The sequence below is a fragment of the Fukomys damarensis genome, unplaced genomic scaffold, assembly GCF_012274545.1.
Source record: "Fukomys damarensis isolate Sample0158 unplaced genomic scaffold, DMR_v1.0_HiC HiC_scaffold_17, whole genome shotgun sequence".
In the NCBI taxonomy this organism is placed as follows: Eukaryota; Metazoa; Chordata; class Mammalia; order Rodentia; family Bathyergidae; genus Fukomys; species Fukomys damarensis.
The window spans coordinates 45,266,366-45,291,343 of NW_022900929.1; the positions used below are offsets into that span (position 1 = coordinate 45,266,366).

The 24,978-nt window shown below is 38.8% G+C and overlaps 1 protein-coding gene and 1 non-coding gene across 2 annotated transcripts in view; both read right to left on the reverse strand.

Annotated features, from left to right (window-relative positions):
• Positions 1 to 24,978, reverse strand: part of Supt16h (SPT16 homolog, facilitates chromatin remodeling subunit) — a 36,865-nt gene that overhangs the window by 5,900 nt on the left and 5,987 nt on the right. Inside the window, exons 2-22 of the mRNA XM_010637830.3 lie at positions 17,482 to 17,574; positions 15,666 to 15,836; positions 14,607 to 14,759; positions 13,785 to 13,931; positions 13,178 to 13,329; positions 11,823 to 11,995; positions 10,487 to 10,577; positions 9,150 to 9,223; positions 8,794 to 8,906; positions 7,086 to 7,151; positions 6,879 to 6,974; positions 6,681 to 6,796; positions 6,444 to 6,597; positions 4,936 to 5,063; positions 4,264 to 4,399; positions 4,036 to 4,162; positions 3,687 to 3,805; positions 3,122 to 3,247; positions 2,685 to 2,797; positions 2,315 to 2,390; positions 1,630 to 1,799 (exon numbers count right to left, since the gene is read on the reverse strand). Of these exons, the coding sequence (XP_010636132.1) occupies positions 1,630 to 1,799; positions 2,315 to 2,390; positions 2,685 to 2,797; positions 3,122 to 3,247; positions 3,687 to 3,805; positions 4,036 to 4,162; positions 4,264 to 4,399; positions 4,936 to 5,063; positions 6,444 to 6,597; positions 6,681 to 6,796; positions 6,879 to 6,974; positions 7,086 to 7,151; positions 8,794 to 8,906; positions 9,150 to 9,223; positions 10,487 to 10,577; positions 11,823 to 11,995; positions 13,178 to 13,329; positions 13,785 to 13,931; positions 14,607 to 14,759; positions 15,666 to 15,836; positions 17,482 to 17,574 (2,594 nt within the window). The remainder of the gene's footprint in view (positions 1 to 1,629; positions 1,800 to 2,314; positions 2,391 to 2,684; positions 2,798 to 3,121; positions 3,248 to 3,686; positions 3,806 to 4,035; positions 4,163 to 4,263; positions 4,400 to 4,935; positions 5,064 to 6,443; positions 6,598 to 6,680; positions 6,797 to 6,878; positions 6,975 to 7,085; positions 7,152 to 8,793; positions 8,907 to 9,149; positions 9,224 to 10,486; positions 10,578 to 11,822; positions 11,996 to 13,177; positions 13,330 to 13,784; positions 13,932 to 14,606; positions 14,760 to 15,665; positions 15,837 to 17,481; positions 17,575 to 24,978) is intronic.
• LOC117286622 lies at positions 146 to 274 on the reverse strand. The gene has a single exon (XR_004517782.1). It is a non-coding gene; the product is annotated as a small nucleolar RNA SNORA36 family (small nucleolar RNA).

Here is a 24,978-nt window from a genome sequence, read left to right on the forward strand (position 1 = left end):
AAAAAAAAAAAAAAAAAAAAAAAAAAAAAAAAAAAAAGCAATGAATATAATCCACCATACCAAAAATAAAAAATACATCACCTAGAACAGTCAGAAAAAGCATTTGAAAAATTCAAAATTCATTTATGTTTTTATTTTATTTCAAATTGGTAGGCTGGGGATAAATGCATAAAATATTTTCTATCCAATCATTATTTCCTAGCCAGTTTCAATGTCCTAAAGTTTAATTACCAGAGCAGGGCAGATACTCTGAAATGAGCTCAACACTATGGAAACATTCATGATTTTTTTCTTTGAGAGATTTTTGCATGTAGTTTAGGCTGGCCTTAAACTATGTAACCCAAGCTGATCATGAACTTGTAATGATACTCTTGCCTTAGCCTCTGAGTGCTGGGATTATAAGCATGCACCATCATAACCAGCAATGTTTATCTCTTCGCAAAGTAGGACTTTAGCTGATAAAGGGGATCACAAAAAAAAGAAAGAAAAAAGAAAAAGGAAAAAAAACAGTCCTACATCCGTTATTCTATCAGTCAAAGACTATATTCTTTCCTTACAAGATCAAAGACAACGACATCTGCACTGACAGCTGCTATTTGGCATGGGATTAGAGATCCTACACAGTGCAATAGAGCAAGAAAAAGGAGGGAGACAAGACACCAGTATTAATCTCTCTCACTTCCAACACACTTGTTCTACTGCTCCCTGCCAGTTTCTGAAGCAGTTCTAGATGTTCTCTTTACTCAGTGTACTTATTTGTGCTGTCATGGCTGCCTTGATGTCTTCAATCAATTCAAAGTGTTCATCTTTTATGGTAATAGTGACCTAGGGACAGACCGACCCCAAGGAACCACATCCAGTGGATAAGGACACACAGTATGTCCTTCTGAGATGGCCCCCAGCAACAGAATTCACCATGTTTTTGTTTACACCTCTTAAAGACACTCACCAAAGAGAATTTCTAGAACTGCTTCAGAAGTGGCAAGAAGCAGGTGTAGTAGCACATGCCTGTATCTGAGTACTCTGAGGCTGAGGCAGTAGGGTACGCAATGGCTGATGCCAGCCTGGTCTACACAGTGATTTTAAAGCCAGCCCAAACTACATAGCAAGATCCCCTTGCTTCACATGGCGAGAATAAGTGTGCTGAACGCTGAGGAAGTATTTTGAGGGAGATAAAACTGAGAAACATGCAAATAAATTATTATAGATGTGTATAGATCTTATACATATATCAAATAAACAAAAAAACTTAATGATTTTCCTCCATGTTAAGTACCTATAAACTATTTGGTATTCAGGAAAAAGGGAAGTCCCTTATCTAAAAGATTGCTCAAATTTTTGTTTCTTGAGACTGGGTCATATGGTATAGCTCAGGCTGGCCTTAAACTCATGATCCTCCTGCCACCTGAGTTTTTTGTTTTAAAGAGACAGGGTCTTGATATGTTGCTTGGGCTAACCCCAAAGTCCTGCAGGCAAGTGTTCCTCCTTTGTCACTTTCCTAATTAGCAGCTCTACAAGTATAAACCATTGTACTGAACTGTCAATGGATTTATGTATAACACACCACATTTCAATTGTTTAATAAAGGATTTTTGGAGTCAATTAGCGGTTACAGAGACATTTACTTACTTCAACCATTCCTTGATGGGGTCAAGAGAGGCTACAGGAATGGCATTGATCATTGTCACTTTCTTGCTGTAGTCCTTGTAGACAATTACCATATCAAAGTTCTTCAGGTGAAACTGGACTCTCTCAAAATGGATCAGCTCCACTTCGTCCAAAGTCACCACAAAAGGTGGCTGTAAAATAGACTGGATCATTATCCTCATCACAGAACTACTTCCTTTTAAATACTTCCAGTATATAAGTAAAAACACAAAAGAAACAACACAAAAGACTCAACTATTTCTTGATGTTTTTGAAAAACTAAAGCAGTATGAAATAGAACCCCAATAAAACCATCTGTAAGATCAAAATTTTCCTTCAAAGAGAACAAATTAAAGGAAACTATGTGGAAAAATTAGTCTCCTAAGTGCTAGGATTACAGGTGTGCTCCATTGTCCCTGTTTAATAAGTCTTTAGGTCTAACTTAAGTATCAAAAGTGACAATCACAATAATTAGGAGCAAAACAGTAACGATCCAGTTTTCTATTTTCTAACAGTTTTCCTACTCAACAGGAGGCAAGAGGGCTGTGGGGTGGACCTCAGTAGCAGAACATGTGCTTATTCAGAGGCCCTGGGTTTGATCCTCAAGAACCACAAAAATGAATGAAAACAAAAACAAAATTAATAAAGGGAGCCAAGAAAAACTCACCCATTCTGTAGCATTGACCAGTGCACTACTAGTGGGCTGAAGGAGGCAGGTACTCCTGTAGGGAGCTCCATTAAATCTAAAAGAATAAGAAAAGGAGAGGTTTGTTACAGATGAAACTGCTTCCCTCTCCTCAGGCCAAACAGCTCCACAGACTCGCTGGACAATCCTCTCCAGAGGCAGCCTCTCAGTCTCAGCCACTCACACAAACCCTTACAAAGTTTTCAAGAAGGAATGCAGCCTCAAAGGTTAATAGTTATAGGGAAAAAAGGATATGTTATGTTCAATTATTATTATTTTTTTAAAAAAAGTAATTCATTTTCTTAAAATGCAGAGGACAGTGCAAGTTTAGGCAAAAAGGAAGAAATGTTACCCCAAGTCCCGAAAAGGCACTTCAAATTCCAGTTCCTCCTTTGTTAGAGCCTCTACTTTCTCAATGAAATTTTTAAAGGCAGTTTTCAGTTTGTGCCTCATTTCTCGTTCCATCTGAGGGTGAAAAAATATTAATTAGAACCTTTATGGTACTGTTAATAGTACCTCCTCTGAAGAAGCCCAAAGTGCTCTTGTAGTCTTTACTTCTCTTAATTATGAAACAAATGTTTAAGCAAATACGCACACATTATTGAAAGACATCAATTCCTTAATTGTCAAGGTGAACCTGTAAACTAAGTCTATTGCACTCTTAGCATTTCAGCAGGTATTTGAGTTGTTCTGCACACAAAGATGAGGAGTTTTTATAAAATATAATTCCTGAGCTCAAGACTTCTCCTGCCTCACTAGACTACAGAGACAACAATGAATGTCACAGACCTGCTCTGCATAGAGGTCATCTCGGTCATGCATGTGCTGGTGTTTCCCCAAGTCCGTGGTGATCTCCCCCACTTCTGTGTAGAACTGCACATCTGTGTGTCGCTTCTTCCCAAACATGATGGCATTCTGATGGCATAAGCAGGAAGAACAAGAATGACATCAGAAGATTTAAGCCAACTAACACAAAGAGGCAAGAAATGAGAAAAAGAACACAAAAACATAAACATCCCGATGTTGGAAATGGCAGTGATCAAAACTGGGCCTCCACAGACTTTGGAAAATACAATGGTAACAAGTTTTGACTAAAATAAAACTTTTCTATTTCCGGAAAAGGAGCCCGGAGATCTGTTTGGGTTATCATTACATTTAATGTGAAAGTGACAAACATGCTTAGCACCTTCTTGATGTCTGGCATTGTGGACTTTATACACACACTCAAACCTCTTGATGATTGTGTATGACAACTGATGTTTTTCATCATCATTTCATTAAGAAGCCAAAAAAAGAGCATTAAGCATGTGCCCCATGAACTCATAATCATAGCTAGTTAAGAAGAATGATGTACCTTAAGGTGAAAGTGCAAGACAATAATCATTTCTCCATCACAGGGCTGGAACAAAGCATGTTTAATATTATTGTACAAAATATCCACTTTGTCTCCTCGAACAGAAGTGAAGCGGAAACCTGGGGAAAAGAATCAGGCAGTATTATCAGGCTAGACTGAGAGGCACTGTGCATCTCTTCTTACCGATTTGAAAAGGCTCAGAGAAAACACCATCAACTGTACAGTCTTTCTTTCTTCTGGCTAACCAGCAGCATGAGGAGATTCCTTCCCACGGCTCCATGTCCTACTGCATTATCTGACCTGTTATTCCTGCAAACGTGCCAAGGTGCACGAGAGCACTTGTACACACCATTGACATGGGCCTCCAGAGAGCCTTGCATCCTCTTCTGGGCAATGTTTGGGCGGATGTACAGATCTTTCAGTTTGGGATTACTCCGGTTTAGGTTGATTACCAGTGAGTCTTGTTTCACAATGCCCTAAGTGGTAAGAAAATAAATGGATCCTCGTGTATCTTTACTCGTTCCCCAAAACACATCTTTTTCAAATAAATGTAAATCTGTCTGGGTTCAAGGCTCACCTCCTTTTCTTTCTCTTCTGCTTCCCGAGTCTTGTAACGTTTCTGTACTTCTTTTATAATTCGGAAAGCATTCTGAAGGTTCAAGGCTGGTACCGTCTGTTCTCCAGGTGCTTTCATATTTGAAGCACGGTATGTACTATAGGAAAGGGGAAATGTTAGTGAGGCCAGGTAACCTGTATCCCATTCACCGTATTATACAACTTGCTTAAGGTCTCTTAAGAGAAAAATGTAGCAGTAAATGGTGAGACTATTTGAAGGCTCAAAAAAATTTCCTCTTCTCTATTAAATGGAGATCATAGCTAACTTACTGGGATTGAAAGAAATCACACTTATTTTTCAAATCTTGCATAACAGCCCTTAATTCCATCCCATTCCATGTAATGTATTCCAATATAATGAAGGAACAGAATCCAATGTGATACACATTTTATTAGAGGATTCTGTTGCAAAATATGTGTTGTAAGTATAAAACTTCTCATGAGGATTCATAATCAGGGTCCATCCTCAAAATAATACAAAGTCAGCAAAACAAATCGTAGAAATAAATAGGCCCCTGAGGGAAGCTTTGGTGTTACTACACAGGGGAGGGCAGAGCACAGAGAGAGAAATGTCCCTGAGGTGACCACACCAGCCAGCAGAGATTTGGGGATGGGTGTCTTCCTGGGGACTCACATTTCCTTGACAAAAGTGGCTTCAGGGTTAGGAAAGATGTTGCCTTCGTTCCTGCCCAGAGCACTGCCTGGGCAATAGAAGTTAATTCGCAAGTAAGTATAATCTCCTTCCACAGACATACTTATATTCTGTTCAAAGAGAGAAAAAGCATAAAAATCAGAACAAAAACAATCGAAATTTCTTCCTGGATAATAATTACAGGGATGCAAAAATTAAATGAAGAGTTATGGGATGAATGCTTTTTAAGTGTTGAAGCTGTAAACCTTAATCTAAAACCTAATAAACATATTTAGCTTTGTGTGTGTGTGGGGGGGGTAATCAGAGATTGAAATCAGGTGTCAACACTCACGCACGTGAGGAAAGAGCTCTGCCACTGAGCTATGCCCCCATTTTTTACAGGTTTGCTTATTTTTATTTTTTAAATTGTGAGACATGGTCTGTAAATTGCCCAGGGTGGCCTTGAACTCTCAATCCTCCTGCCTCAACCTGTTGAGTAGCTGGGACTATAGGTGTGTGTGCCAAGATCCTGATTTAGCCCATCCTATCATCTACTCATTTATTCACTAGTACTTGGGACTGAGTGCAGGGTCTTTGTACTGAGCTTCATCTCCAAGAGTTTTTTAAATTTTGAGACAGGGTGTCATTAAATTGTCCAGGCTGGGCTCGAACTTGTGATGCTTCTGTCATGGCCTCTCAGAGTGCTGGATGACAAGCATGTGCCAGCTCACCCAATTAGTTTATCTGAATATCTGTCTCCTAAGAAGAATCAATAATGCCCCCTACTCCCTCAGCTTGGGATGGAAGCCAGGGCCTAGTGCATGCTGGTCAAGTGCACTTTCACTGAGCTACATCCTTGGCCCAAGAATCACGAAATTACCTGGGTGTGGTTATCAGACACCTATAATCCCAGCACTCTGGGAGGATGGGGCAGGAAGATAGTAAGTTCAAGTTTAGCCCAGTAGTGAGACCCTATTTCAAAATTTATTTATTTGGGTTTTTTTTTTTTGAGATAGTGTCTCACTTTATTATTTCAGGCTTGTCATGAATTTGTGGTGCTCCTCCTGCCTCAGCCACCCAAGCTCTTGCATTCAATTTCCAGTACAGAAAAGAAAAAAAAGGTATCACTGAATTCTTAAAAGTAACTAGTACCATGCATACTACAGGTTAATAAATCCTGATAGGGCCAGGAATTTAGCTCAGTGGCACTGCGCCTGCCTCTCAAGCGAAGGTTCTGAGTTCAATCCCTGATACCATAAATAAATAAATATATAAGCAAGAAAGCTTAAATAAAATTGAAGAAAAGATATATAAATTTTGTTCCTAAACTAGCTTCTCACAAAGGGAAAACTGGAAGGAAAGTAACAGTAAGAGGGAAGAGAGGAGAAAGCCAGTGAACCGAGAAATGGAGAGTGTGAAGAAGCAGAGAGAGACGATACAGATTTATGGTAAGCACAACTAACAGTTTAAAATACAGTTTGTAAGAAACCTGATACAGCAAGTATTAGTACCTTGATTGTGGCAATGTGAAAAGGTGTTGCAATGCCAAACACCGGCATTATTACAGTCTCGTACTTCTTATCAATATAGATCTTCATTTCCCGAATATGTGGCTCCTTAGGCATCAGAGATGGGTTTTTATAGGACACATTGGATTTTCGAGCCCTGAAATGGGATTTAAAACTTGATGAAGACCTGCAGTCACACAAATGACCCTGTGCCAGTCTGAATGCTCAATGCGAGCTTACTTCTGAATCTGCTGCTCTCCCTTCTGTTCAGTCAGTCGCCTCTTTGCTTCCTCATTAAGTTGAGCTGCCAGTTCTTTCTGATGTGCTCTTCGCTTCTCTTCTGCAGTCATTTCATTCTAGTGAGAGGGGAGGACCCAAGTTACCGAAACACATGGACCATACAATGGATCAAAATATTTTAAACAACAGTAAACTTACTCGTGTTCTTTCTGTAAGTAACGCTGCCCGAGAACCTCTTCCTAGAAGATCTTCTGCTTCATCTTTCTCCTCTTCCTCTTCTTCCTCATCTTCATTCTGTGGGAAAAAGTCATAACAACAACAAAAAAATCAAATTTAGCTTTTTAATCAATCTGTCTAAATTTTTTGTATTGAAATTCCTATAGTAATCATTTATCTTCACCCTACCTTTAGGAAAATCCCCACATTCTTTACTTTCTTCTTTACAGAAGTAAGAACTGTAGCTGGGCCATCCTAGAATAAAATGGAGAATTCAGGCATCAAACTTACATGAACTTACTTTCACTTTCAAACTACTATGTAGCTGGGCAATGCTTGGCATCTTCTGGATTCTAAAGTACAGTATTTGACATTGAACAAATACAGCCATGATCTTTCTAGTCCCTCATTAAGAACTGTAATTTGGGAAGCAACATCAAGGCAATGGTAGAGAACACAAGGTTGATTTAAAACCTGGCTTGGTTACTTTCTCACATTTAGCAGGTTAAAAACTTCTATATGCCATCAGTTACTTATCTGTATTTGGGGAGAGCAAGACTATCTATTTCATAGAGTAACTGTAGAGATGAATGAGTTTGTAAAAGTGCTTAGCTTATAATAAAAACATTCATCATTGTTATTAAATATCAATTCCTTTTAGGTGAAAGAAGGCACCACAAAAGACTGCACACTATCTGACTGCATTTACCTAACTGTCCAAAACAAGGAAATTGTTAGAAACATAAAGTTGCTGCCTAAGCCTAAAGGACCTGAAGGGGAAAGAAAATAAGGACTGACTACCGGTAGGTTTCAGGGTCTCTTCCTGAGTTGATACAAGGTTCAAAACTTAAATCGTGGCATTAGTTAAACAGTTGTGAATATAATAAAAATGACATTACATGTTTTAAAAAATTATACATTTTACACCATGTGTGGGGTGCCTGCCTATAATCCCAGCACTTGGGATGCTGCGGCAGGAGGATTGCTGCAAATTTGAAGCCAGCAGGAGATGCGTAGTGAGATCACAGCCAGCCTGAACTAAGTGCAAAACTGTCTCAAAACCAAACCAAACCAAACCAAACCCTATACATTTTAAGTAAATAAATTATATGACATATGAACTATAGCTTGAGAAACCTGGCACTTAATTTTTCTTTTATTGAGGAAAGCTATGTAGTTCAGCTATGTAGCTCAGGTTGGCCTTGAACTCACAAGGATACTCTTGCCTCAGCCTCCTAAGTGCAGGGATGACAGGTGTGCACCACCAGTCCTGGCTAAAAATATTAAATAATTTGTTATAGGAGGGGATTTAGCTCAGTGGTTCCACTGCCTGCTTGCATAGATGGCAAGGTCCTGAGTTCGATCATGGGTACCAAAAAAAAAATTGTTATCAGAGTTAGTTCCAGATATTATCATTATTAACATGCGAGCACCTTGTTTTTTTTTTTTTTTTTTTTTTAAATACTGGGGATCAAACTCAGGACCTTGCACTTGGCAAGGCAGGCGGCGGCAGCACCAGTGAGCTAAACCCACGGTCCTGTAAGTAGCTTAGTTTTAATCATTCCTGGTATCTGGACCAGCTCTGTTCCCAGCTGTATTAGTTCAGGCTAGCTCATGCACCTTTCCCCTTAGCTAGCATTTAACAAAGTAAGAAAAAAAACCACAAGATCTAAAATGTGCACCAGCCAGACATGCTAGCTCACACCTGTGATTGCAGCACTCAGAAGGCTGAGGCAGGAAGATTGCCTCGAATTTGAGGCCAGCCTGGACTACACAGTGAGTTCAAGGCCAGTATGAACTACATAGTGAGACCCTGTCTCAAAAAACAAAAATAACAACAAAATTGTTCACTAAATGTCAGTTTATGTACAAAGAGAGTTAAAGAGGGAACATATACCTCATCCACAAGCACGGTGTCACCAATAAATAGAGCATAAGTTTTCTCTTCTGGTTTTTTCCCCTCCTTGTTAGTCAAGTCAGAGAATCCCAAATTGATGCTGAAAACCATCCCTAAAATGGCAAAACAGGGATCAGTCTTTAGTTCTGAAAGGATAGAAAGTATTAAAATATATATTGAAAAAGAGACAAAGCTAAAGAATATTACACCAAACAGTATTTTCTTGGGCCGGATTTAGCTCAGTGGCCCAGTGCCTGCCTTGCAAGTGCAAGGTCCTAAGTTCAATCCCTGGTACACAAACAACAAACAAACAAACAAAACAAAATATTTTCTTACTACAAGCACGCAAAACTTACCTTTCTTCAGTTTGTATTGATTTTTACTATTGATTACTAGAGAACCTTCACGGAATTCAATTCCCATTCCAAATCTGCAAAGAAATGGAGAGAAATGTAGCAATAGGCTAAAGTTTCTCTAACATGGGTCAAGTATAATATATCCATTTCACTCAGTATTCTTTTGGTGCCAGGGAGTGAACTCAGAGCATTGAACTGGCAAGGGAAGCACTCTACCAAGGGCTAAGATCCGTAATCCTCACTTCAATTTTTGAGATAAAGCAGGCAAACATGCTGAAATGATTTGCTCCTGCTGATCAGTCAAAGAACAGGACTCAAAAAATAGTCTCAGGCTGGGGATTTAGCACAGTGCAAGGTCCCGAGTTCAATCCCTTATACAAAAAATAAGTCTTTGGCCTCTAAGTAAGTTCTAGAATTCCACACTGAAAAATAATTTCCTAATTAAATATCTCATGTATTATTTACCATACAAAAACTTTACTTTAGCTTATTTACCAATGTTTAAGTTTTAATCATGAAATCAAATTAGGAGTTTTCCTATAGTTTGGCAAGAGACTATTAAGAAACATTACAAAAACAGTAATGCTGGGAGTGGTGGTGCATGCCTGTAATCCCAGCACTCGGGAGGTGGAGGCAGGATCACAGTGAGTTTGAGACCAGCCTGGGCTACACAGTGAGTTCCAGGACAGTTTCAACTACATAGTGAGACCCTGTCTCAACCCGCCCCCCCCAAAAAAAACCCCAGTAATAACTGAATTAAGAAGGGCAATTTTTAATGAAACACCAATAGATTCATAAAACATCAGAGATGTCCAGAAAGAAGCTACATACTCCAGACTAGTTTTCTCATTTAAATAAACTCCTGAAGCTTTGTTTCCCAAAATGTCCTCAGTTCTGTAACATGTAATTAGGTATTTCTCAGTGTTCAAGGGTCAAATAAATTTAAGAAACACTGGATTAAATAAAAGCTTGAATTAAAACATTAACACATCCTAGAGTATTTTCATTTGCAAATGTGAGCTAATTTGATCCTAGAATAGCTACTGGCTGTAACACTATAATGACTAACAAAAATCTCTATTCCATACACCTGGGAGAATTTAAGTCTTTCCCATGTTCTCTGATAAAACCACATGCTTAGAAAACAGATAAGTTTGCTAGTTCATAAGCATGGGCAAAATCGGGCCAGGGATGTATTTCTGTGGTACCGTGTCTGCCTGGCAAGGTGAGTTCAATCCCTGGTACGGGTTGGGGGGGCTCAATCAATTATTCCAAATATAGACTGATGACTGCTAGTCACAAAAACTGACTCACTGACCATACACACTATCACATACCCTAGATTTTTGGTGATTTTGTTCAGCAACTCTGGCTTCTGCTTTTTGACCACATCCATGACAGCATTATACACGTCACATATCTTCACACCTAATAATACAGAAAGGAGATGTTAAAGTACTCTTCTGAAGATACATCCGAGACAAAAAATTACTAAATGTTTTTTACTATTAAATTCCCTAAAGCAGTGTTTCTCAAACTGTGAACTAAACAATGTAGCATCAGGGATAATAAGGACTGGAAATTTACATTTTAAAATACGGTCTGCCCAAGCATTATTAATCATGCTGCTGGAAAAAAATCACTGATGCAGGAGCATTGTGGAACAACTGTCGGTCTCAGTGAAATACTTTAAGGGATGATACATGGGATCATATTAAAGTTTGAAAAACAGACCTATGTGGGCCTGTTTCATTCAGTGCTAGGTATGTGAATTATTAGAAGAACATTAGCCCTAATGTTCCAGAATCTAAGCTAGGAATGATCATGTCAAGTGACAGTGTATCAGAGATGGAGACCTCAAAGGGCACTTTATACTCACTGAACTCCCTTTACCTATGACTTTCAACAGGATTTCTTGAGACCAACTTAAACATGGAGGGCTGGGGATTTGGTTCAGTGGTCCTGCTGCCTACTAGATGAGCATAAGGACCCAAATTCAAGCCCCATTACCAAAAATAAAAACAAAAAAACCCCACACATATCATGGAAGAATGGTGTTAAGAGTTCTGGGCAACAGGTGTGGGTGGGTTTATGAATGGTTTAAACCATACAGTTCCACTTAGCCAGTTGGGAATCTGGAGTCCAAGGCAAAAGTGGAGTCAAGTACCTTGCTTTTTCTGAGGCAGTTTCTTGCTTAAGAGGTTTGCTACTTATCCTATTCGCAGGCTAAGATTATTGGTATTTCTGATATCCATTTAATGTGGGATTAGTGCTACATGTTCTTTTTTTTTGGTACTGGGGGTCGAACTCAGGACCTTGTGCTTGCGAGGCAGGCGGCGGCACCACTGAACTAAATCTTTGACCCAGTGCTACATGTTCTACTAGTAGAGCTACTAGTTCTCGGACCTTCTAAACTGAATAACAAAGTCAAGATGTTTTATAAGTATATGGACACAAAGGCCTAACAACAAATTAAGAGACTTTTGTAAACATCAGTGTAAACCACAATGGCCACTCAAATCTGAATGAAAAGTGGATCCAATTCTAATGATTCAAGGTTAGCAAATCCTTACTCCATTTTTAGCATGAAAGTCTCAGGGTTGTAAACTCACATCAACACTAATGACATTTTTGTTATGTGATTTCTGAACTTTCTTTTCTAAAGCATCTCACCATGTCTTAATTCCTTTAGCAGCTCCTCTTGAAGCTGGAGCAAGAAGTTGTAATTTTCTTGAACCTCCTGAGAAGGGTCAACCATCAAAGTTCGAACAAGATTGGAACAGTAAGATTTGAAGCGAATGCCCATGGCACAAGTGATGGCCCCAAAATGCATATGATTCTTGTCACTAGAGACAAAAGGAAAAAGTACTGCATTACCAACACTAACCAGTCTTTAGTATCACTGGCACACAAAACCTGAAATCATTGTTTTTCCCTAAGCTGTGGCTATTATTATTAAATAAACATACTAAGGTCTGGAGTAAAAATTTGTGACCAAACTTTCAGGATAAAAATTCAGAGAGATGTGGAGTGCTGTATTCTAAAAATGTGAAGCATATAAATTGTGTCTATTTTGGTATAGCTAAAGAAGTCACTTATTCACAAGCCCCTTATCAATTGTAGGTACTCACTAGTACAAACCACATTTTTTACAGCACTTCCTAAAATTTGAAGAATGCCCTTTTAGTATATCTAATACCATTTCAATTGTTTTCAGTATATTTTTTATTTTCCAGAACTTTTTTTTATTGTTTTTTTTTTTGAGACAGAGCCTCACTTATGTAGTGAGACTGATCTGAAACTCACTGTGTAGCCCAGGCAGGTCTGGAACTCACAGTGATACTCCTGCCTCAGCCTCCTGAGTGCTGGGATTACAGGTGTGTGCCACCACGCCCAGCTTCCAGCACTTTTAATTAACTTGGAAAAATGCTCAAAATCAAATGCAAACATAAGAAATAATTCTGGCACAGTGATGGACACCTGCAATTTGATAGACTGAGCAGGAGGGTGGCAAGTTCAAAACCAGCCCAGGCAACTTAACAAGACTCTAGAGCTGGAGATTTAGTTCTGCCACCTGCCTCACAAATGCAAGGTCCCAAGTTCAATTCCCAGTACAAAAAAAGGAGAAGAAAAAAAAAAAAAAAAAGTTGGGAGCAGTGCAGAGATGTAATCCCGGCACTCGGGAAGCTGAGACAAGAGAAGAGGACTATGAGCTTGAGGTCAATCTTAGGTACAAAGTAAATTCAAAGCCAGGCTGAACTGCAGTGAGACTCTGTCTCAAAAACAAAAACAAAGGCGGAGGGATGGGTGGGAGTGGGGGACGGGCTGGGGATGTAATTCAGTGTAAGAATGCTTGTCTACCACGTGAGAGTTCCTAGGTTCAATCCCAGGACTTAAAAAAAAAAAGTATAGAACAGATAAAGTGGTAGATTAGCTTACTTAGAGAAGTAAAAAATCAAAGCAATAGACCAAAAGCTACAATACTCTTGACTTTTGCTATTATTTTATGGGATAGTTCTTACACTTACCTCACCACACTGAATTTGAGATTATAGTTGCCACCACTCTGAATGATAGGAGGGTAACACATTTCCACGGTAGAAGGGTCTGCCCCAGCTAGGTATTTTTTCTCTTCAATGGCCTTTTCCACAGACTCAGCCAACTTGCTATGACGAACTTTCTGCAAGAGTAACCAGAAGAGGGGCTGGGGATTTAGCTCATTGGTTCCAGAGCCTGCTTCACAAGTGCAAGGACCTGAATTCAATCCCGGTAACAAAAAAACAAAACAAAAACAACAACAACAACAAAAAACACTCACTACAGGGTGGGAAATAGGGATATGTGGTGTTTGGACATTATTTGAAGATACCATGTCCTGCTATAATTTATAATTTATTATGTGTCAGACAATACATACCTAACAAAGCAATTTTGGAAAACAGTGTATGGAACCATCAACTATTCCAAGGATCCTCAAGTAAAATAATGGGTAATCTCAAAAATCCAGTGTAAGTTTAGTTACTTTGAAAGACAAACGGCACAATTATCATCAACTTACTCATAAAGGTTAGGCTTACAGTAAGCTGAACACGCAACAAAAACTTGCCAGGTACAGACCCTCCTTTCTCCAGTTACCTCATCTGCATCAACTATTTCCATGACTCTTTCCTTGAAGAATTTGTTGAAGACCTCAGAGGTGATACTGGCTGCTTTCTTCATTAGGTTGAGCTCCCCGTCCTCCTTTACAGCGATGGTGTACGCCACAACGGCACTGATATCTATCTGCAATCAGAACGACACACATTTCTAACACTCAGAGACAGAACTGTAAAGAAATGCATCTCTCCACATCCGAGTATTACCGGTTGGGTTAACAAATTCCATCAGTAGACTGCTAAATGTTCAAATATTTTGCTTGAATAATTATTTAAAACAGCTCTTTTTGTCAGGTCATTGTGTATGTTTGAAGAGGTGTTGAATGAATATGTACCACTTAGTAAATTTCGCTCCCTACAAAAGTTTTTTGTAAAGACTGCAGGAAGGAAGAGAAAAACAAGAACACAAAAATATATTTTGGACATGAGATTTTTCTTTCTCTTTCTGACAAGGTCTTGCTACGTAGTTTAGGCTGGCCTTGAACTCACTAGGTTTCCCGGGCTGGCCTGGAACTCACAGTGATCCTCCTGCCTCAGCCTCCCGAGTGCTGGGATGATAGGTATGCGCCACCACACCTGGCTAGACTTGAGATTTTTCTAAGTTTGCAACTCTGAAGTGGCTGGACTAACTATTGAACATCCCATTTTCTGACTAAAAAGTAAAACTGTGAAACTGTTCAGCTGAAGGTGATGACAAACAAAAATGTAAACGTTTCCCCAAAACAAGGGTTTTGCATGATCTGTTCTAGAAGCCCGTCTGTCTTCCAACTCTCCATCTGCTGCTTCCCAACAGCGTTCTTACTTTGTCAAAGCCCTCTTTGCTGAGGCAGTCATTCCAGCTCTTCATGAACTCTCCAGGGAATTTGTCTTTGCTGAACACGCCAATCTTCTTGCCATTCTTGCTTTCTTTAATGGCTTCAATCATTTTGTCAAAGCTGCTCTTATTACTTTCATTCTATCAGTGCCACAGGGAAGAAAAGGGGTCTGTTAGTTTTAGAACTACAGACCTATCTATATCCTAATAGTAACTAGGTAGGAATATTCTATAACATGCAAAGAATAAATTCTGCCCTAATCCCTCTCCACCTTTTTTTGTTTTGTTTTGTTTTTTGAGACAGGGTCTCACTATATAGTTGAGACTGACCTGGAACTCACTATGTGGCCCAGGCTGGTCTGGAACTCATAGCGATCCGCCTGCCTCAGCCTCCCAAGTGCTGGGATTACAGGCGAGCACCACCATGCCCAGCCCCTCCCCATCTCCTTTTAAAGGAGACATTATAAAACCATAAAGGCCAACACAAATTTTCTTTGGGTATTTTTATATGCTTAAGTGAAACTCCCATGTAAGTTGACAAGACTATTCATTTTCTTTACAAAAGCTAAGAAACTCAAACCATACACAGGTGAACAAAATTCTGAGGAAAAAAACTATGAGGTGGGCGGTATGACAAAAAGATAAAAAATTGGAAATGAACTACATATAAATTTCCTTAATGATATGTAAGGTTATCTGCTCTAAAGAAAGTACTCAGATGAAACCAACAAATTAATAGTGTCCTGGAGAAAGGTCAGATAAAGTCAGCACTTACTGGATTCCATACCCCACTTAACTTTGCTAAGAACAAACAGGGTTTTTGAACATTTTCTTCCTGACCAACAATAAAAATGTGACAAAACTTTGTAGTCACAACCATAATCAGCTTCAACTTTTCCTCTGCATTTGTTACTTTTTGTTTTTTGGTACCAGATCAAACTGGGGACCATGACTTGCAAGGAAGGTGGCAAAACCACTGAGCTAAATCCCCAGTCCCATTTGTTACTTTTAAACTTTCCCGTTTACACAGCACTTGTCAGTCCTGACCTTTTCTCGTATGAGCAGTGTTATGGCGGGGGCTCCATTAGCGTTCTCATTGCCCTTAGTGTTGGCAATCTGTTTTAAGAACTCCACTTTTTTCTTGCTGGCCATAAAGATGATTTTGTCATCACAGAAAACCATGATTGTATCAGTTAGCTCGTAACCAAAAAGCCATGTCTGCAAGAGAAAATAACAATAATAACAGTATTTACAGGTTAAAATAAAAACAAAAACAACTGATTCATGTACAGGTGTACAGTAATGCCTCGGTTTAAGAATGCTTCTGGAGGCTGGGGATTTACCTCAGTGGACCCGCCGCCTGCCTCACAAGCGCAAGGACCTGAGTTTGATCCCTGGCACCAAAAAAAACAAAAACAAAACAATGCCTCTGTTTGTGAACAATCTCATTCTCAAACAAAAGCCATTTGACAAAATTTTGCTTTCGTTCACAAACTCCATTTATCAGGTGACAAAACACAACCGTGGTCATTTTCCCCACACAAACATGAACATGACTATCTTCCCCAAAATCATAAAATAAAGTTTGTGAACTGAGGTACCACTGTATTAACAGATAAATAGCTGTATTAAAATTAGAAATAACCCAGGGTGGGATGGGTTCAATGTGGATACAAAGGCAACAAGCTGGGCCAGAGGTTGACAATTGAATAGAATTGGATAACAGATACATTAATCACTTTATCAGTCAATTAATCATTTTATCTGGTTAAAATAGTCCATAATAAAAACCATCAAAGCATGTATACAATTTATATTTCTCTTTGTTTTTTCTGGTGCTGACATCAGACCCAGGGCCTTGTATGTGTTAAACAATTACTCCACCACTGAGCTACACCCTCAGCCCCTGGCCTACTGTGTTTATAGAACTGTATCAAGGTTTAGTATTAACAAAACTGCATAAAACAAGTCAGAGTAACATCCTTAGCATGCATTTCTACCTTGAAGATGGCAAGTTGCCTACCAATTATTCATTTCTCTTCTTTCTTAAAAAAAGATGGGAAATTTTAGCTGAGCACACTGCATGACAAGACTTAATTTCCCTTTCTTAAAACTAAGTATGGCTATTAGATTAACTTTTCACCACTAAATTGTAATTGGCTAGGGTCAGGCGTGATGGCACATGCCTATAAATCCCAACACTTGGGAGGCTGAGGATTGCTATGAGTTTGAGGCCAGCCTACACTACACACTGAGTTTAAGGCCAGCCTGAACTACACAGCGAGAACCTGTCTCAATCCATATCACATCCCCAATCCCCATGCAAAGAAAAGTCAGTTATAAGTGCAAGATTTGTACAGGACGTCAACCAAGTCTTTTTCTTTCCTTCCCCCATGTTTTTGCTTGGAATACACAGCTGGAATGACTGGAGTTGTAGGAGCAATTCTGTATCCTGAGCACAAATGCTATACTGCACAGATGGCAGAGCAGACCTGGGAAAAGACCTGGATCCCTGAATATTACAGTAAAGAAATTTACTTAAACCTTATTTATGCAGTTACATTAATATAACTTATACACTTCTTTTTTTGTATATTCTAAATTAGTGCTAAATCCATCAGAATGTTATATGATGCTGGAAATACTCTGTCTAAATGGCAGCCATCATGAAAGACCTGAAACAGCTAGTGGGACTGGGGGACTTTTCAGGTAATCACAGGCCATGGATCACATCCTGGGCTTCCTGAATGCTAAGCACATGCTCTGCAACATAGCTGCATACCCAGACCCACATACTCAGTTTTAATATGGCTACCACAGTGTAGCAGATCCTAAGGTCTGAACATTACTATAAACTCCTCACCTGTAAGGCAGTTGATTTGGCATAAACAATTTCTTCATCGACACCCACTGAGACAACAATTGCATCAATGTTGGCATATTCATCTTCTCCTTTCTGAAAAGAGCAGATAATTTTGTTACTTTTTTTTTTTTTGGTACCAGGGACCGACAGGACTTTGTGCTTGTGAGGCAGGCGGCAGAATCACTGAGCTAAATTCCTGGCCCTAGTTACTTTCGTTTCACATTAGCAAAAGAAGAATACAGACTTCAGTATCTACCTGAGATGGACGGATAAATCATTTTTTAACAAAATAGGTTGATGCCTGCCTGACAATGTCATAAGTTATTCTTTATTTTTTTAAGAGTTTTACAGAGATTTCACATACAGAACTTACCCACTTAAAGGTATATACTGTAATGTTTATAATATAGTACTGTTACATAACCATGACCATGAGCTAATTTTACAGTATTTTCATCTCCCTCCCAGAAGTCTTGTGCCCATTAACAATCACTCTTTTCTGGATATTTCATATAAACAGAATTATCTTATGTGGCTTTTGTGTCTGGCTTCTTTCACTTTACATGTTTTCAAGGTTGATCTGTTTTGTAGTACTCCTTTCCATAACCAAATATTTCACTCAGTGGACATAATACATATATCAATCTAACCATCAACTGACTAGACATTTGGGTTGTTTCCACCTTTTGGCTAATTATGAACAATGCTGCCATGAACATTTGTATAAAAACACTCCCTCTATCTTTGGTAGTAGGGACTGAACCCAGAGCATCTGAATGAGCTACACCCCCAGACCTTTTAAAATTTGAGATAGGATCTTGACAAGTCACTAAGTTGCCCTGGGCTCAACCTGGTGATCCTCCTGCCTCAACTTCCTGAGTGGTGGGTTCATACAAGTGTGTCAGCAGACTTGGCTTACATATAAGTTTTCACGTAGACATACTTCTCTTGGGTGTATACCTAGGAGAGTAACTATTCCATCATATGGTAACTATGTCTAACTTTTTGAGGACCCATCAAACTGTTTTCCAGTGATTACATCACTTTACATTGCTAATAGGAATATATGAATGATCCAATTTTCCCACATGTTGGCCAACACTTGCTAGTCTCTTACTTCTTATAGTGTAATTATAGTTTGTATTTGCATTTTCCTGACCACTAAGGATACTGAGATCATTTCATGTAATTACTGACAGTATATATACCTTTTTGGAGAAATTCCTATTCAACTCTTGTCTGATTTCTAGGGTGGATTATTGCTCTGAGTTACAGAAATTTTTATGTTCTAGATACAAGTCCTTTATCAGACATGATCTGCAAATTATTTTTTCTCATTCTGTGGGCTCTTCATTTTCTTGATGGTATACTTTAAAGCACAAAATGTTCTAATTTTTAAAAAGTCCAATCTATTTGTTTTCTTCTGCTTCTGGTGTCTTATTTGAGACTCCATTTAATCCAAGATCATGAAGATGTACAGCACTTTTTTTTTTTTTGCTTTTGAAACAGTGTCTCACTATGTAGTCCAGGCTGGCCTTCAACTCATGGCAATCCTCCTGCTTTAAACTCTTGAGTGGTGGGATTACAGATAAGCATCACCATGCCGGGCTTGTTATATAGTTCTATCAGAGTTTGATTTTAGTTCTTGCATTTAAGTGTGATTTATTCTGAAGTGATTTTTGTCGTCTGAAGACCGAAAATTCATTCTTTTGCATGAGTATCCTTCTCAATTTCACTTGTTGCAAAGACATCTTCCTCTCAACTGTCTTGACACCCTTGACAGTCAAATGACCATAAACATGAGGGTTTATTTCTGGGCTTTCAGTTCTATTCCACTGAACTAAATAAAAGTCTGTCCTTGGGTCAGTTTCATGCTGTTTGATTACTGTAACTTCATAGTAAGTTCTGAAATCAAGATGTGTGAGTCCTCCAACCATACGCTACTATAAAAGAATTATAATTCTGGCTTCCCCTGAGAAGTTGAGAAAAATACCTCCATAAGATTTCTACATTTTAAGGCCTCTAGTTGTCAATAAGAAAACATAGCCATGCATGGTGGCCTATGCCTGCAATGCCAGCACTCTGGGAGACTGAGGCAGGAATACTAAAAAGTTATACCCCAGCCTGGGCAACTTAGCAAGATCCCATTTCAATCAAAAAATTTAAAAGCCCTGGATATACAGCTCAGTGTGAACATTCTAGGTTTAATCCCCAGCACTACAAATACAAACAAATCAAAAGTTTTGAACTTTTATGAAAAGTTGTAATCCTCTACCATAACAAAATAAATAATGCAAAGAAGTTACCTATATGCACCCCTCTACTGAGAAAAATTGTTTTCCCCTTTAGGTTGGTAATGTTTTATCATTAGTTCTACGATGCAAAAGCAATGATGGTTAAAACTATTAATGTTGGGCTGGGGATTTAGCTCAGTGGTGCCACTGCCTGCCTCGCAAGCACAAGGACCCGAGTTCAAGCCCCTGTACCAAAAACAAACGAACAAAATACCAGAAACAAACAAAAAACTGCTAATGCCTTAGTATGAATCAAAGCAGTGTCAATCAAAATGTACTTCACTACTAAACACTGAAGAGAAAAAGAAAAGTACTAATTCAACTAAGAATCTGTTAGTGGTGGCCCTTGCCTGTAATCCTAGTACTTGGGAGGCTGAGGCAGGAACATAGTGAACTACAGGCCAGCCTGGGCCAAATATGGCATTCAAAACCAGCCTAGCTTCCATAGGAGACTCTGCCTCAACAAAACAAAAACGAAAACAAAAACAAAACAGACATTACAAAATCCCAGTCCTGTTAATATTTTGTGTAAAGAAAGTGATAGGTTCACATAAAGACAGCACTGCGTATACACTAGAGTATGATAGTTGTCTCAAGGACAAGCATTTGCGTAGTTATCTGACAAGCTGAACTCAACAGACTTTGGGTTTCTGGCATACAGGTTCTCAAAACTGAAGCAGGTCTGTCAACTTCAAGACAACTGACATATATGATGCTAATGATAAAAAATAGAAAAGTTCAGTTATAGATTCAGATTCCACATTGTAACTAACTTAGGAGATTACAACTTGAAAAGTTTTAGTCTAGCAACAAAGAATATCTAGTTATTAGGGAGAGTCTTCAATTATCTTCCCTTTTCCAGTTTGCATGAGACCACACTTTATGTACTTGATACTAGCCATACAGAGGTTCTCCGGGGTCTTGAATAATTTACAAATGTAAAAACCTGGTATCATAAAGTCTAAAGGGCTGAAGTTGGAGACCAAGGGTCCGCATGAGGCTCTTGGTTCAATCCCTAACAATTCCCTTCCCCCAAACTTTTCAGAAATACTGTTAAAACTTGTATGATACATTATCACAAACTTTTACACCAAATATTCTCTACTCTCCAAAATTTCATATTCAAAGTCCCTACTAAGGCTTGGCGTACTCAAAATTCTCACACACATATATATATATAGACAGTCCTCACACTAATGATTTAGTCTTTTCCTCCCATTCTTTCTTTCTTCTTATTACCTTTTTTTTGGCACTGGGGATTGAACTTGGGTCCTTGCGCTTGCAGGCCACCAAACCACTGAGCTAAATCCCTGGCCCTATTATTACTTTTTTTGAAGACAAGGTCTATGTAGCCTAGGCTGTCTTGGAACTCAGTGTGATCATCCTGCTTCAGCCTCCCAGGTGCTAGCTAGCATTACAGATGTGTGCCAACACGCCCGATTTTTTGTTTTTTGAGACAGGGTGTCACCATGTAGCCCAGGCTCAAATTCAGTGGTCCTCCTGCCTCAGCCTACCAAGCACTGGGATTAAAGGCATGTGCCACCACACCTGTCATTTTAAACATGTATTGATTGTGCATATTAGTACGGTTCAGTGCTGTATTTCAAAACATGCGCAGTGTGCTCTGATCAAACCAGAATAATTAGCTTTTCCCTCTCCTTGTCATTTGTTTGGAACCTTCAAATTTCTTCCTTCTTATCTTCATAAAATGTATAATATTCTACTCTGGCCCCCAGTCATACCACTGTGCTATGCAATACTAAAACTTAAGTCCTTCTAACTCTATGCTGGTATCTGTTATTCAACTTCCCTTTATAAATTCCCCCCGCAAAATCTAGTAATCATCATTCTTTGCTCAGGTTCACCTTTTTCAGATTCCACAAATGAGAAGATATAGTATGTGTCTGCCTCATTCCACTTAACATATTATCTCTTGTATAGAGAGAGAGAGAGAGAGAGATCCATATATCACATTTTCCTTATCAATCCATTGTTGATGGGCAACCAGGATGCTTCTGTATTTCAGCTACTACAAACAGTCCCACAATGAACATGGGAGTGTAGGTATCTCTTTGGTGTGCTGCTTTCAATATAGTATATATATCTAGAAAGAGAGCTGGACTGCTAGACCTATTTCTTAGAGAGAGAGAGAGAGAGAGATCCATATATCACATTTTCCTTATCAATCCATTGTTGATGGGCAACCAGGATGCTTCTGTATTTCAGCTACTACAAACAGTCCCACAATGAACATGGGAGTGTAGGTATCTCTTTGGTGTGCTGCTTTCAATATAGTATATATATCTAGAAAGAGAGCTGGACTGCTAGACCTATTTCTGATTTTCTCAGGAATGCCATGCTGTTCTCCACAATGGCTGGGTTAAATTATATTCCATTCTTTTTTTCCACATCACCAGTAGCATTTACTACTTTTTGTTTTTTTGATAGGAGTCATCTACCTGGGATAAGAGTTATCTTACTGTAGTTCTGATCTGCATTTCCCAGATGGCTGACAGGCATTTAAAAAATGCAGGAAGTGCAATCTAGGGCCAGGGATTTAGCTCAGTGGTTCCACTGCCTGCCTCGAAAGCATAAGGTCCCGAGTTTGATCCCCTGTAACAAAAAAACAGAAACAACAAAAAAAATCCTAAGGGGCCAGGGATTTAGCTCAGTGGTTCCACCACTTGCCTCACAAGTACAAGCACTTGGGTTTGATCCCCAGTACCCCCCAAAAATCCTGAGAAAGTGCAATCTAATTACATAATTAATTATAAAACAGAATTTTACACCAGTATACAATTACAGAAAGTACATTAAGTTATTTTCTACTATTTTTATCTTCTTCAGTTAGAAATTTATAGTTAAGAGTACCTTTATTAGAGTTTAAAGATAGAACTATGTCCTGGGCTTAGTGACACATTCCAGAACTTGGGAGGCTGAGGCAGAATGACTGCCATGAGTCCACAGCCAATGTGGGCTTCATAGATGCAATCAAGGCCTGCTTACCTCAAAAAAAAAAAAAAACAAAAAAAAAACACAAAAAAACAAAAGAGAGGGCCAAGGATTTAGCTCAGTGGCACCGTGCCTGCCTCATGAGTGCAAGGTCTTGAGTTTGATCCCAGTATGGGGGGATAGTGCCAAAAAAAAACTAGATTTCTTTACAAGGTTTCTGACTTCTATTGATTAGGAGACTTAAGGCCAGTTGACAATCTTTTTCAAGTGGGATGTTACTACTGGTGTATTCTTAAATTTACTGAAAATTTCTTTTAGCAATCACAACAATAGCTATCAAGTTTCTGTCTTCTGCACTGAACAAAAACAGTATGTCAATTATGCAAGGCTCCCTCCGAGGCCAGACTACCTGTGTTTTAATCTTTGACCCTATTATTTGTTGTGATCTAACCTTTTTGACTTCCAGTTTCACTTATCTTCACACTGTAAGCGTTGTCTTGGGAATTATGAGTTAATAAAATGCATATAAAATGTTTAGAGAGTGCCTCCTCACAGAGACTACTATATTAAGTACTTGCCACTACTCCACTACTATTAAAGACTAAAATAGCTATTCATTAAAACAACTACATGCCATAACTGTTGTTGCTGATTTCAAAGATTAGCTAACTGATAACTGTACAGAATACATACAGTGTTACAGGGTTTTATTAAGTGTACAACTTGAAAAATTACTTTTAGATGGCACCCAAACATGGCTTCAAATTTTCAATCAACAGATAAAAAAATTATATACTTTTCAATTTTCTTTTAATCTTCTCTATTATAAATAATGTTATCTTCCTGGTGCTAGTCCTTTACACCACCTGCTGTAATCTGACAACACAGCTGTGTTTTCATTACCTTTATTTTTAAGAGCTACTTTTTATTATTCATCCTAACACAATTTTCCTTTTGTAGTGATACAAAATATCATTTAAAAAGGTACTGAAGTTCAAATAGTTCAGCTGTTTTCTGAAGATGAAAAGAACTGGATAGAGTGGTTAATGACCGAGCAGATGTGAGATGGCTGCTCTCTAACAAGCCACTTCCATAAGAAGAGTACATAGCTATAAGAGCCCCAAAGGACTCAGAACTCAGAAGCCACTAAGTACCAGGGAGGCAGGCTGGGTACATATGTATGTGGCTAAGTCGAGGGCTGAAAAAGAAGGTCTGATCAGCTCAAGAGGATCTTCAGTTCTCAGAAGCTGAAACAATCTCTTAAATCTTCTGTAAAAGACTTTACTACCCTTTAAAAGCCTTTGTGAAGAAATGGGAACAGAAATGGTCCAGACTCAGATGCCAGGCCCAGCAGAAGAAAACATGCTGAATATTAGGGAATTAAAGTTTGCATCCTGAATAATGGGAACAAATGACAAGATGAGACCAAACAAATAATAAAAACAAAAAGAGGACTTTTCTTTAAACATCCTGATTGAATTCAGAGAAGACATTTTTAGATACTGACATTTGGGGGTTTCCATGTATACTCTAGAGTAATGTCTTTCAGTTGACTGATCGCATTCATGCAGAGCTCTTATTCAGTTTTTTGAAATAGGGTCTCACTACGTAGCCCAGGTTGGCCACCAACTCCTGGTGATCCTCCTGCCTTAGCCTCAAGAGTGCTGGGATCATAGGTGTGCACCACCATGCCCAGCTGCATGGTACGTTCTAATGCAAACCTAGCTAGTAATGTTAAGTAAAGCACTGACACAGCCTCTTGCTGCAATTAAGATACGTGGTGATGATTCAATGTGAGGCTGCTGCCTGTGTAACACAGAACAATGCTTTACAGTAAACTTTTTAAAAACAGGTAGAAGTACAAAGTAATGACAAAAAGCAAATACATAAACCAGTGACACAGTCATGAGTTATGATTATCAAGTAGCATGTGCTGTGCACAGCTGCATGCACTCTTATGTTTAAGCCCGCCAGTGCAGGTCTGTTTTCAGCAGCACCACCACAAATGCATTAGAGGGCTGCCATGTCACTCACTATGTGATTCAATTGCTTCTGTTCTCTTACAGTCTTACAGAATTATTGTTTTAAATGCAGTGTTGATGAAAATGTAACAAAGCACGAGACTGTATATAAGCATTTGTGATAGAAGAACAGAGATAAGAATGCTTAGAAATGAAAAACATCTAAATTAAAAAAATAAAAGATGAGAGAATAAAGTTAAATAGTCCCTATGAGTAAAAGACAAAGAGAT